General features: G+C 46.8%; 1 protein-coding gene across 1 annotated transcript; it reads right to left on the reverse strand.

Annotated features, from left to right (window-relative positions):
• Positions 1-305: 305 nt before the first annotated feature.
• Positions 306-8,964, reverse strand: CKAP4 (cytoskeleton associated protein 4). Its single transcript, XM_049822117.1, is given in 5 exon segments — positions 306-3,408; positions 8,009-8,466; positions 8,469-8,592; positions 8,594-8,868; positions 8,871-8,964. Coding segments are annotated over 5 exon segments (2,283 nt in total). The 3' UTR covers positions 306-2,076.
• Between the last annotated feature and the right edge of the window lie 5,720 nt (positions 8,965-14,684).

Raw genomic sequence — 14,684 nt, forward strand, 5'->3', positions numbered from 1 at the left:
CTTACCAAGGCATTGCTGGCGGTGTCTGACATGGCAGTCATTCATTGCATAAATCACCTATTTCATACCTCACATCTCAGACCTCTGTGCACTCTGGTCAATGCCACTGCATTGAACTGGCTCAAATCCTGTTTAAGAGTTCCTCTGTAACCACAACGGATAGGACTGCCTCCAGGTTCACCTATGAAAGCTGAGAACAAGTATAGAGCTACATCACATATGATGCTTCCCCCAAGCCCTTTCCTGTACCCCACTGGAAGCATCCTGGGACACGCAACATTAAGTAAGCAGCAACCAAAAAAAGGTGCAAAGAATATTCCAAATGTTTATTATGTATTAAAAATACCGCAAATAAGCCATACAGTTCATTTCACAGTAACCTAAACATTGTTCAAGAACTTGAGAAGTCAACAAAGAACAGTGCAGTTCCAACAGTGACAAGTTACCTTAATGCCGTGGGTCCCTCTTTCTTTGACAGCAATTCTTTCCCATTTACAGTGGGAACACCACCAGGTATGGTTCAGTATCTTATTTACCAAGGAGAACTCCTTTCACCTGCGCTGTTCCCACAAGCACACCACTTCTGGGAGTTGCTGTTTCTAGGAATTCTTCTAACGTAGCCACGGATCTGGCTAGTGCAGGCTGTGGTGGGCATGATGCGCACGACCTATTTGCAAAGTATCAGTGTGCAGAGCCCTTTACCAAATCTTTGGATAAAGTTCAAAAGTAAACTTGAAAAGGAGAGAGATTAGAAATCCTTTCCAAAGACAGAAAACCAAGCAAGTTCCATGAGGAAGTAATTTTTAAATGAACATCTAGAGAATTATGACATTTTTTTCTCACCCTCAACCAGTTCCTAGAAGGATCCTTTGCTACCAATGCCCCAGGCAGGCACCCGGTGACAACAATGGTGACAAGAGTCAGGCACCAAGTCCTGAATACCTAACAAGAGTTCAGGTCACTGTCAGCTGTGTGAAAACTTGAAATGTATACGCGTTAGAAGCAATTCTGCTGATTTCATGGTGATTTTCCCCCTTGTGTGTTTTGGAATGTACTATTATCGTTAGCATGCTTGCTATACATGGAATAAAAGAGGTGCAATCTTAGTCCTCTTTCCTTATTCAAATTCATGATCATTTTTACAGAAAATCCTGTATCACAGACAAACTGGGTCTTCACAGGAAAGACACAGCCTCATCATGTAAATAGCCCCCCAAAATGATAAAAATATTACTGTACCCTCTTGAAACTAATCACATCCTTCAGATGTCCCTTTCGAGCACTGGTCCTTTACACCAGCAGCTGAAGATACTGGGAAGGAAGCCTATGATCACGAAGAATGAATCTCTCCAGCCACATGGTGGAACACCTCTCTTGGGTCTTAGCCCCAAGCAATGCCACTTACCTCAAACCTTCCCTTCGGGGGGCTTCAGCTAACCCCTTGTTAGCTCCCTGGCACAGATTAAGGACTCGCAGAAATACACTACAGCTCAGCTGATACCTGGTAAACTGACCACATGACTGATTCCCAAACTGCAGAAACAGATGAGTTGCTTCAAACCTGGTCCACACTTAAGTTTACCAGTCTAAACAGTTTAAGATAGGGATGTAGTTTTGTTCATTTGTTTCTTAAACCAAAACATACCAGTAAAATTATCAGTGTGTACAGCAGTATGCTTTTCATACCAGAACAGCTGTAGCCCTTCTGTGTGGGATATCTAGTGTCATAGTGTGAAACACCTTCATGCCATTAAATATGTGCCCATGCTAACAAGGCTATAGTGCCTTAGTTACACCACTACAGTTACAGCGGTACAACTTGATAGAGAAGATGAGCCCTTCGAAACTCAACCCCCAACTAAACTCATGTTTTCTTAAAACAAAATTTAACCAAAAAGAAAACCAAACCAAAAACACTATACAAAAGAGAAATAAAGGAAATAAGCAGAACTGTCTCTACTATTAAAGTATTCTTATTCTCTTTGGAGGTATCAAATTGCTTTTAAAAATAGTAAAAAACTGGGCATACAAAAGCTATTCTCCTTAATCCATTATTTGCACAAGGAGCACCGCTGCCTAAACTTTTTCATGTATTTTTTCAACTTTGACAAACAACCTTTCCAGATCGTTCCTCAGGTCATCTATTGAGCTCTTCACAGACTCCAAGTTGTTCTCATTATTTTCAATTTTCACTGAGTAGGAGACTAAACTATCCACTGCAGTTCTTATCATTTTTAAATCAGAATCAACCTGGCTGACAGAAGATCTCAGTTCATCTACAGAACCTTCCACGGAAGAAAATTTTTCAAGATAGCCTTGAGAATGTCCTTGACCCATCTGAAGATTTCCTTGATCCAACAAAGTACTAATTTGCTTCTGGACATCCTGAAGAGCACCAGAGGATGGCAGGTCACTGATGCTTCTCCTCAAGTCTTCCACGTCATTGTACAGCGAGGTCTGTGATTCACCAAGATTTTTCAGAATGTCTGTGACTGAAGTTACGTCCATATCTGAGATTCCCTGAAGAGCAGTAATGCTTTGTTCCAGGGTACTGAGCTTATTCTCGTATTCTGTCTCCTTAGAAAGGAAAGACTGCAACTTTTCACTGTTTTGAGCAGCAACGGAAGTTAGAGACTCCAGGCTGTCTTCTATGTGCCTCAGTCGAGACTCCAGTCCTTCACTGTTCTTCCCAAAAGTTTCTAATGCTTTTCTGAAGAGTTCATTTTCTTCCCATTTGTTAAGGTCAGCTTTAACTCGCTGTAAATCTTCATCAAGTCTTTTAATGTCACCAGGGAGCTGCCTAATAGAATCCTCAGCACTCAGAACTTTCTCTTGTAAAGCTTTTAATGAAAGGTGTTCAGTGTCTGCAGCCTCTTTGAATTTCTCATGTTGTTGTTTGAGGTTGACTAGCTCTTTCACTTCAGTATACACATCAGACTCCATGGAGTCTAATGTACTCTTCAAGGTCTCTATGTCCTTTTCTTTGGTTTTCATGGATGCTTGCATCTCATCAAAAGCATCTTTTAGCACCTTAATTTCATGTTTATACACATCTGCTTCTTCTAGTGAATCAACCTTTGCTTTCATATTGTGGATTTCATCTTGGCTCCTTTGCTGGACTTCAGTGAATACAGCAATGTTATCATTTATAGACTTGGTTAGCTCTGTTAGTCTCTCTTCCACTGTGTTCTCCAGGGATGTGAAGTCTCGTTCCCTTGCATCCTTCACCATGTGGATGCCGTCAGACAAGTCTTTCAAAATTTCATTTTGCAGCTTCTGAAGCACTTCACTGATCCGGTTTATCTCACTCTCCCCTTGTTTAACAGCCTTCTCGGTAACCTCCTGCTTCTGCTGAGCAATTTTCATCATAGATTCAAATTCTCCAAATGTGGCTTGAAGGGAACGCACCTAAAACAGAAATCCACATGGTTAATATTACAATTTCATCCTTACCTACATCCTTATCCTTTGTGTCTAAGATCTTTATGGCCCTTGTTACCATATGAAATGATCACCTTGCAACATCCTTCATGCTCCCTACCTGAGGTGACCCTACGGCATACAGATACGGGAGGCACAAAAAGCCCAGCATCTAGACCCTTACAGCTCTATAGATACATACATCTCCTGCTGAGGCAACCTGGCCTCACTGACCTGCCACAGATGATCCAGGGAATCCGTGGAAGCGCAAATCAAACTCAAGTCTCCAGAGTTTGCATCTGGACCAATTCCTGAACATGAAATTTCAGAGTAGGCAAGAAAAGAGTAACAGGAAAAATTAGGGTGAAAGGGGAGCTGGGAATGGCTGGGGAATGGGAATAGTAATCATGATATTTTGCTGCTCCTAGACATCAATGGAGACACAGATTTTTCTTGTTAACTATTTTTTAAGGTAAAAAAACATGGAAAGGTTTTAATGTTCTAAATACTTAGTACCTCATTATTTGCACACATGCATTCACCCACATGCTCTTAATGAACAGGAGCACATGTATGTACAGAGGCAGAGAACAAAGCCATAGCAGCTGCCAAGGGGACTGACTTGCACCTGTCTCAGGTTAATACTCACAGAAAGTTGTTACCACTGGATCAGGTATGCTATTAAGCTTCCCAGTTACAAAAACTACAGTTGGTTTTAGTAGCAGCAACAAGGAAAAGGTCAAGGGGTGAGTGGCCTCCACATTCATTTACTCTCACATTTAAAGGTAAGATCCAGGCACACCAATGGGGAAGCATATGTTACTTAATTTTGAGGCCAAGCAGAGTATCAGTCTCAAGATGTGGAGAAATCTTTTTGTGCATGTGTGGGATGTATTTTTTTAAACTTTGTAAAGCAGTGTAAGAACTCCCACTGGCTGCAACAGGAATCCATCACGTAGAAAATACCTCAAGGCTTTTGGCAGGATGGCAAGTGCTGAGTAATGTGTGTTGCCTTGCCTCATGCTACTCCCTATGTCTGAGGGGTATATTAATCAGTCATGCCACATGGGCTGCCATGTTTACTGATTAGATACACAGCTGGAGGGGTAGTTTTATTTTACAAATAAAAGGAATTATATTTTATATGTTCTTAGAAAGAAATATAGAGAGCTGCTTTTTTTTTTTTTTTAACTGAAGGAGGCTCCAGTAGTTCCCAGTCAAACTCTGAACCTAGAAATTATTTTCAAAAGACCTAACAGACTTAGTAAGTAGAAGTTAAGTTATTCATATGTATTTTTGCAAGACTAAATCCCTGGCCAAGTCCTCCGTGGTTTTCATGGAAGTCTACACTGTGTAAGGATCGTAGAGTTTGGCCATGAGACTTGTCCTTGCTCCAGTAGATCCCTGCAGTTTGAAGAAGACCCATAAAGATGAGTTATTTTTTTCACTTCTTCTGTAAAAAGGTTTGTAATGACTTTACATTCCCTACTTGTATTCTCTAGTGCTCACATATGAAACTAGAAATGAGCTAAGGAGTGGGGTGGGGGGATGGGAGGGAAGCAGGTTATACTGCCATACGTATAGCAGCAGGGCACCAGCCATTACACTGACTTACCAACCTCATTTTCATTACATCTTAGCTGTCATTCATTCTGATTTTTCCCACATAGAGAGCTTTTACTGTCTCACTATAAATGGATTTCAGAAATCTAAAAGGAGGGCACAGGAAAGTTCTCCTCCCCCTCTTATGACAGAATTTATTTTCTTTGACACATTCCAACCAAATCACCGAATTTGTATTTGCAATTAACTATCTTCAATTGTTAGTCTAAGAAAAGGCATCAGAAATGGCCAGAACTCTCCAGAGGGCCACAAGGTCTCTGCTGCCATACGTTTGACAGAGACGGATCCCACCCCTCCGCAGTGGAAGGACTTTGTACCTGCTCCTCCACTGCATTTGGGCAATGCTCCTGGTGTAACTTGAAGCTGTTCTCCTACACTTCCAGCTGGGTCAGCCACTTGAAGATCAGACAGCTCTGATGTAATAAAATGGACTGGGGTCTTCAAATTAGACCAGCTTCTAATCTATCTGTCCTAACCAAGAGCCAACAGGGCCCAAAGCAAACCACTTACACAACACGGGTAAAACTCACAACTTCGAAGTAGCAGTTCATACTTGGTATACAGTTGGTTTGTGTGTGCACCTATGTGTGAGTTTGCCTGTTTGGTGTTCATGGCTGGTAAGGTTTGAAACCATAGCCCTTGAAAGGTTTAACATCATAAATAGCACATAAAAATGCTTCTATAGCTAACAACTATGTCTTCTCTAACTGGTCATACTATCTTGTGTTTAAACACCAAAAGACCTTGGCCTCTCTGAAAACTGTGCTACATTAAAGACTCAACTTCCACATCATTTCCTTTCTCCTCCTACTGCCGATGTGTAAAGCAGATGAGTTTATATAACGCTTACTCCTGACAGGAGCTCTCTGCAGTAAAAGACTCAAGGGCAAAGCCAGTTCCGCACAGCAGCCTGCGCTGACGGCACTCGGCAAGTACAATGCAGGACCCTGCACTTTTGTAAAGTGATGAAATACAGCCTGATCTCCTCTCCCTCAAGTACATTCTTCTATAAAGACAACACCAAACCAAACCACAGCAAGCAAAGCTTTCGAGGGTTACATTGAAACTGTGTGACCTCCTTCCCCCATCTTTTATTCTTGCCCTACTGTATGTGTGTCTAACATCAGCCATCTGCTATACACAGGCAACTAAAGTTTCAGTTCTCTCTGAAACCAACTATTTATAAACTTCTGTTATATATACCTGTCTCCTAGGATATGTAACATACAGCTAGGATCTTCTGCAACAATGTGGAGATGGAGGCAGCAAACTGTACCCATTCTTACGCTTGAAAGGGCTTATATATTACACATACATCTGGGCTCTATGCTCATGTATTGTAATCTTATGTCCTGCATGGCCTGCCATTGCAATGTCTTCCTTCCTACAAAGAGCCTGTAAAAATGCCTTAAAAACTAGGAAAAAACAACAACACTTGCTAGTTCAAATAACAGCCCAATCATCAGTGAGTAAAAAGCGCACGATTTTCAATTAGATCCAGAAACAACACTGTAGCCCTGTGTTTTACAACCCTTTTCCCCCCTCACATGAGTTTTCCTTTTCCTCCTTCTTGTAAGGGAGAGGAGACACCAAGACTGACCCTACAAACTCCACGTGTGCAGGCCACTGCGCTTCTGGGAGTGCCACAGAACGGCCAGAGGATCTCTCCCAGCACCCGTCCCACCCCCATGTCCCCCCACTGCCGGCGCAGGCCCAAGCTCGTAGGGAATACAGGGAATCTGCACAGCTCGCTGTGAAGACAAGAGACAAGAATTTCCTTTTCTTTGATCTGACTCAGTCATAACTTTACATACTGCCTTCCAACCAATCTACCTACGCCCTAGACAGGAGCTTGATTGTATGTTGATGATATGCCTTCACAGGTGCCATTTTTCAAAGGTTATAGGCACCCTAAGACATATGCAGATGGACAGTGCCACTTGTGAAACTCTGGCTCAGGGGCTAATAAGGCATGAGTGAAAAAAATGAGGAGGGAAATGAACATTTCTTTTGCTTTGCTTGAGCCACACCCTTTGCCAACAACTTCACAGCTCTTCCGCAGTCCTGGACTGCCACAGACACGGCGAGTCTCACTCCCTTGGCCGGAGGCAGTGGCAGGAACATGGAAGGCCAGGAACAGCAGGAGTTCTGGCGTTTCTGGCACGGCCTCTGCTCTTCGGTGAAGCTGGCACAGGTTTTTGTTTTCTGGAGCGCGCGGGGACGTCGCGACCTCGCTGCCACACCGTCTCCCTTGGCGCGCGCACCTGCCCGCTCGACGCGTCGACGAAGAGCAGCCCACCTTGCCACGCTCGGTTTTAAACGATTTGCCAGAGTCGAAGATATAAAATTACTGCCAGCAGGCTCTCCAAACTGCAGGTCCCCCGCTTCTGCCAACACGTAAGCGTGCTGACTGCATTACATAAAATGGCTTCACGCCCCAGCCCTGGAAGAGCAAGCTGGGGGAAGAGCCGGCTGCGGTCGCCGCTGCGGGCTGTCCCGGGGGCCGCCCGCCCCGCCCCGGTCCCGCCCCGGCCCGGCCCCGCTCTGCGCTGCCTGCCAGGGATTTCTCGCTTTCACCGAGGCCACGTTTGCAGGCGCGGGGAAAAACTCGGCCCAGACTCGATTTGTGCCTCTAATGCCGTGAAAGCATCTTTACGGAGGGAGCACGGAAGGGGAGAGGCGCGGGGCGGGGGTGTGAACGGGACACGTTTGCTTTCCCGCAAGCCGGGCTATCCGAGAGCTGCGCGGCTGCTTATTTAAGGGGTGACCCCCCCCCCCGTCCCCCCGTTCCCTCGCCTGCAGGGGCGGCTGCTGCCCCCCTCCCCGCCGAGCAATGCCGAGGGCCCCGGCGGTCCCCCGGCCCGCCCTCCCGCCTCCGCCACCGCGGAGCGTCCCCGCGGGGCACCCCGCCCGCCCGCCCGTCGTTCCCCCCGCCTCTGCCCGCCGGCTCCCGGCGCCGCGCTACCTTCAGCACCACGGCGTCCAGGGTGGCGGCCAGCTCCTGCCGCTGGCGGCCGGAGGCCTCCCTCTCCCGGGCGCTCCGCCCGACCTCCTCCCGCAGCTGCCGCACGTACCAGCCGGCGGGCAGCGCGGCGCCCAGGACCACCGCGGCGCCCAGCAGCAGAGCCCAGCCGCGGCGGGGGCCAGAGCCGGAGCGGCCCCCTCCGCCCCCCGCGGCGGCCCTGCCGCCCCGGCCGTGCGCCGCCGCCGGCGGCTTCTTCGCCGCCGCCTCCTCGGCGCCGCCGCCGGGCTGCGAGCCCCGTTCGTTGGCGGCGGCGGCGGCGGCGGCGGCGGGCGGGCTGCTCCCCTTAGGGCCCCGGTGCTTGGCGGCCGACATGGCGGGACGCCGCCGCCGTCGTCGTCGTCGTCGTGCGCGGAGCGGGAGCAGCGGGAGCGGGCGAGGGAGGGAGGGATAGAGGGAGGGAGGGAGGGCGGGGGCGCCGGCCCGGGCAGCTCCGCTCCCCGCCCCGCCCCGGCCCCCGCCCCGGGGAGCCGCCACGCACACGGGGACGGCCCCGGTCCCTGCCCGGGGGGAGCCGCCACGCACACGGGCTCGGCCCCGTACCCAGGGAGGCGACGGGACGGGGGAGCGACGGGCAGGGCGGAGGGGCAGCCCCCGCGCAGACCCGGGGGGTGGCGGACCGAGGCTCCCGGAGACCCTCTCGGGCACGCCTGCCCGCGGGACCCGGCCCGGGGGTGTCGGAGCGGGGTGCGCCGGGCCTCCCCTCCACCCCCCGCCCCGCAGCCCCCGGCCCCCTGGTGTCCCCAAGCCCAGCCCGGTCCCGCTGCCGGTTTTGAGTCTTGCGTGGGGTTTTGGTGGCAGGCTTCCGCCCCGTGCAAGTTCTCTTTTGCTCGGTTGTGATTTCGGCTGGAACTGCAGCACGCTCCGAGGGCAAGGCGTGGAGAAAAAGTTTTCTCCATAGGCAACCCCCCCCCCACCCCCCCGACTCCGTTCTAGTGCCTCTAGAGCAGAGACTTGGCATCAGGCTGGTCCCTCGGGCCCACAACAGCTGCCTTGACTGGCAGGGGTGCTGCTGGCCCGCCACAAGCTTCCATCGGTTTCACACACTGCTTTGTCTGAGCGCTCTCGGTAGAGGCCGGGAACTCCGCACCGAAATTCCCTGCGGAGTCTTTGCACTCCGAGCATGCTCTTTTGCCTCACCACGTCGGCATGAGCCCGCTGCGTTCATCTTCCCAACAGAGCATGTCCCGGCACAGGACAGGAAAGGCTGAGCAGGCCTTCCCCTGCACCGCTGGCTCCAACTAGGGCCTGTCAGGGTGCGGAGCACAGACCCGCCATTAAATCTTCTTCCTGCTCTCAGTTTTTCTCCTGCTAGTAAGGAGTCGGAGTAGATGGAGGTGGGAGCTGACTGATTTGGATGTGCTGGCAAGAAAAGGAGAGCGGGGAAGGAGAGAGCAAGGCAGAGCAGAGGGATAAGGCGCTGGTGGAGGAAGCAGCCTGCTGTGCATTGAATTAATTAGCAGTCGTATCGGGGGGGGGGGGAAATGCATCTGATCGTGTATTAGAGGATCCTTATGCAAGGGAACTGGGTGGGCTTGATGCTGCAATTTTAGGGCACTGGTAACAGAGGGCTGGGGGGTGGGTACTCTTTTACATGGTGGAAAGGGGAGGAGAACGTGCTCTACACCTGTGTTTGGGTGGAAGGGAGATATCATACGGGAATAACTCGAAAACTTATTTCGAAAATCCCTCAAATATTCCAGCATAAGAAAGAGCTGCTTAAACACTTTTCAGAAAAGAAGTAGTTGTATCTTAAGTTGTTATCATATAGTTGCTTGATTGTAGGAACTTGGAAAAAATACAACAGAAGTCCCCTTCTGTCTGCCTGCTGCTTTGGGCCAGACTATGGGACAGATGATAGCACAGAAAACCCTAACTGTTTAAAAAATACACCTTGAATTCATCAGTATTGTACCTCTTTTTATATCCTTTAGCCCTAACTGAACAGGTTAACATAGTGACTGTTACCTGATAGACATCAAACTCTTCTGCCAGGTCACTAAATGTTACGATGTTTTGGGTCTCGACCCTTAATAGCTGATGGCTTATAGGGACGGATTTTTTGTAACCTTTTATGTAAAGCTGTCACCACATGCACAGTGCAAGGCCAAGGTGTGTTACTGCACCTGATTTTTGTGACTATGGGTTACAATTCTGGAAGTGAGTCCTAATTTTGACAAGAAAGGACTGGGGCATGTTTTCTTTTAACCTCAACAGGCACATTGCAGGCAACACCAATACCGACTTTTTCATATACTAGCTGATGGAGTACATTGCACTTGTATTTGCTTGGCTGTCGTCAGTTCTTGAGGCCCCTGTGCTGATATCCTGCTCACTGCTCCCTTTCAAATTGGAAGCAAGACTTACTCTCCTGTCCAGAAACTCTGTTTCATGAGTTGCCTGGAGATTCAAAGCCAGATGCAGATTGGAAGTTGCTATTTCAGGGTTAGTAGAAGAGCGCTTGCAATCAGATGCAGTCTGCGTGTTGCTGGCAGCTTCCATGAGGCACTTGGACCCAGGATTCTGGACCTAGGACAGCATTGTAACAAGTCCAATGTGACAGAGCCTGTACTGGAGAATCCCAAAAATAAAAACATGCTGAAAAATCTTCTCCACTGCTTCGTCCCCACACTTATCCCATTTCAGACAGAAATAGACTAGAACAGAACAGAATAGTTCCAGTTGGAAAGGACCTACAATGATCATCTAGTCCAACTGCCTGACCAATGAGGCTACTCAGTTTCTAACACCTCCATCCTCCTATCTGACAGACATGCTGAGTAGCTAGGGTATCAGGACGGACTTTCCAGTATTTTTGACAACTAGGATCATGCAAGGCAATAATGGATTTAGACCTGGGCTAAAAGCAAACAACTGCTAGACAACCAGTAGTAATGGTGGTAGTTTCAAAATGATTTGTTGTTTGGTTTTTGAAGAACAACACAATGAAAAGTTCTTGGCAGTTGGTTTCTCCCTCAGACATGTTACTACTCTTCTGTATTTTAATGTGTATCTTTCTATCTAAAGCTAACCTTTAAAAAGTCTGTATTCATGTTTGTATCTGTTAATATTTGCCTGTATTAAAGATCTGTGTGGGATGAAAGAAAATTCTGTTCAAGACACAGAGTCAATGAATGAAAATAATGCTTTAAAGCTCTACTGGGGCTTCTGGGCAAAGATCTTACACATGTAGCTTCAGTGTCTCTAAGACAAAAAAATGTTAGTAGCAACAAGCTCTTTCCAGTTCTACACCTAGGCTGCTGAACTGCCAGTGCAAATTTGATGTATTTCCTTCTTGTGCTTTTATGTTATACTGAAATGCATTGCTTGCCAAAAGTCATTCCATGAGTGGAAGTTCATTATATTAATGTGCAAGCCATAACTCATTGCAAGATAAAAGCTTGACATGGTAATGTATCTGTTTCTCTATTTGATTACAGCAAGAAATCCAATCCAGTTTTGTCTTGGAAGACATTTTCTATTCTTGGTCTTTCCTTTGATTCCTAGTAGATTCTTTTTTTTTTTTTTTTTAAATAAATTTTAGGTTGAGTATTCTTCAGAGGTAGTGACTCTTAAACCTAGGCAGGATCACAGGCCCTGATTTCAGCCCAGCAAATCCAGTTCCATTCAATACTTCTGCCAAGTTTTAGGATAAACTGAACTGTTTGGTCTGTACATGGTGTTCTAGTCAGTAACTACTAACACGGGTGATAGAAGGAGAATTTATAGTTGATTGTCTCAGGCATTTTGTCAGCACAATTCTGTCAAATGCACAGACTTGAGGCCAAAAGTCACTAGCTGGAGAGGATGCTGGAGTGACTGCAGGTTATGGACACCACAAAAGAACTTGGTTGCCCTGACCCTAACAAGTAGTGGAGAGCTTGCACGGAGTCAGGAGGTTATCTTAAATACATCCTAGAGGTGGCTGGAGCTGATACGGGGTGGCGCGTGCACTGAAATGGATGGGGAACCCTCAGAATACCCTGTCCTCCTCAATACCGTGGGAGTAGAAATCTTCAGCAGTAAACAAAGCACCCTGGGAAGGCCAGAATAGCAGAGTTTCCACAGTGAACATCTAGCCACAGCCTTAGCTGTCTCACTTTATGATAAGGGGGATCTCAGATTTCTATTTAGGAAGGGCCTAGAAAGGCCAGGATTTGTAGCAGTACCCCAAGACGCAGCATTTTAGCTCTGAAGCTATTTATTTCAGAGAGTTTACCATAAGAACTGAGCCATATGGATGTTACCAGAGACAATAATCAAGAGGCTCATCAATGTTAAGCATCAAGGGATGTAAATCTGTTTCAGGTAGTAAGGCAGTATAGGTAACTGTCATACCATTTCTCCTTCCCTAGCTTGGCAGTGACAAGGAAAATGTTAGTAATGTACTAGCTAAGGCTTTTTCTCACCAATGAACCAATACAAACTATTTCTACCAGGACCACCACTTTACGAACAGCTTCTCATTGTATTTGACACAGTGGGTCAAACTCTTTATTTCTTATGTACAGAAAGACCACAAGTGCTGAGGGGAGTGTGCATTAGGAATTTGCTAAGGTGGTAAAGTAGCTAGAGACTGCACACTGGTATGGTTGGAGAGTTGACTGATGTACCATTTTCTCTGAGAAGTTTCAATATTCTGTTTTGCCTGCCTTGTACACTTTTAGTCTCACCCTTGAGCCTATTATCAAATCTGGGCCTGATAGTCTCAGTCAACCCAGAGTCTTAACATCCATCTGTTAGCGCTAAAGCCAGTCTGCCTGGCTCAGTTATTAGGATTAGGGCAAAATATCTTGTGACTTCAAGTTATGTTCTCAACTTAAGTCGTCATGGGCCCTGGTGTAAACAGTAACTTGCCTTGCCCTTTCCCTCTCCTCCCACTCTAACCGTCAGTTAGGCACATACTGGGACATTTCTGACATGCAGGGACAAATGCAGCTGCATGTCTTACCCACTTAGTAACTGCACTGCTGTTTGCTGGATAAAGCAGTGCATTAATTGTAGGCTTTATTGTCTTTGCTGGTAACAGTAAGGAAAGGTTATGAACGAACTTGCTGCAAAGGCTGAGCACAAACTGGTCCTTCATTTCAAGTAACAGTCCTTCACTGTAGTGAAAGGCCAAGAATTAAGGCCAACTTGAGACATTAGTCAAAATTCCAAATTTGTACCTTGTTGTGGTTTAACCCCAGCCGGCAACTAAGCACCACACAGCCACTTGCTCACTCCCCACAGCAGGATGGGGGAGAGAATCAGGAGGGTAAAAGTGAGAAAACTTGCAGATTGCTATAAAAACAGTTTAATAATTGAAATAAAATAAAATAATAATAAATTGTAATGAAAAGGAAAATAACAAAGAGAGAGAAATAAAACCCAAGACAGACAAGCAATGCAAATGAAAACAATTGCTCACCACCAACTGACTGATGCCCAGCGAGTCCCCAAGCCATGCCCTCCCCTAACCACCGCCAACCTCCCCCCTAGTTTTATTGCTGAGCACGATGTCCTATGGTGTGGAATATCCCTCGGGTCAGCTCGGGTCAGCTGTCCCGGCTGTGTCCCCTCCCGACTCCTTGTGCCCCCCCAGCCTGCTCGCTGGTGGGGTGGGGTGAGAAGCAGAAAAGGCCTTGGCTCTGTGTGAGCACTGCTCAGCAGTAACGAAAACATCCCTGTGTTATCAACACTATTTTCAGCACAAATCCAAAACATAGCTACATACTAGCTACTATGAAGAAAATTAACTCGATCCCAGACAAAACCAGAACATACCTGCATGTCCTATATAAGACACAAAGACATTGATCTTAATTGAGCAGAACAAATTAAAAGGCTGTACAATTATTTTCCTGGATGACATTGCGGAAGACATAGACAACAAGAAATGAGTGATGTTCCTCAGTGGAGAAAATCTCCACAGTATGTATCTCCTTCAAGATCCACATAATGGCCTATAGCTTCAGTGCCTCTGGATCAGGAAGGAATTGAAACAAAAAATAAGGTTAAGTTCTGAGTACTGCAGTGTGTAACTTATTCTTGGCCTTTGGACTGGAATCTTGAAGCGTGTCTTTGGTGCCTCAGCTATATGTACAGATGCACATTTGAGATTAAGACAGACAGATAGAGCGAGCTAGATACTTAAGAATGGGCTCCAAAACAGATGGCATGACGTGGGAAAAGGGCACTGATACAGCTGGAAAAAAAAAAAAAAAAAGTTGTTTTAAAGCCATCCCTTTCTGGAATTCCATCTCTTACTCTGTGATGTAGGGTGATAACCCAAGACACTTTTTCCTTTAAAGTTGATCTTTCATATAAATATTTAGAAGCTAGTTTATTTGGTGAGGCTGGGGCATCCCTTTCCCTCCCTCTGCAAGACAGGCCACCGAGCACCACAGGTTTCCACAACTGCCGGTCCACACAGACAACACACAAAGTGGACCCTGAGTCACTGGCCCTGATGTTTGCTGCAAGAGCTCTTTGTGCAGTTTTAGATGATATAGCTGGTTAATTAATAAAAGGCTTCAGCAGCCATCACAGCAAAGACCAGAACTTGGGTTTCCCCCAACTTTCAGATGGCATTTAAGCCAATGTGGGTGGAAAAAATAATAATAAATAATGTCCTGGG

This window comes from Accipiter gentilis, chromosome 18 (assembly GCF_929443795.1).
Source record: "Accipiter gentilis chromosome 18, bAccGen1.1, whole genome shotgun sequence".
Classification (NCBI taxonomy): Eukaryota; Metazoa; Chordata; class Aves; order Accipitriformes; family Accipitridae; genus Astur; species Astur gentilis.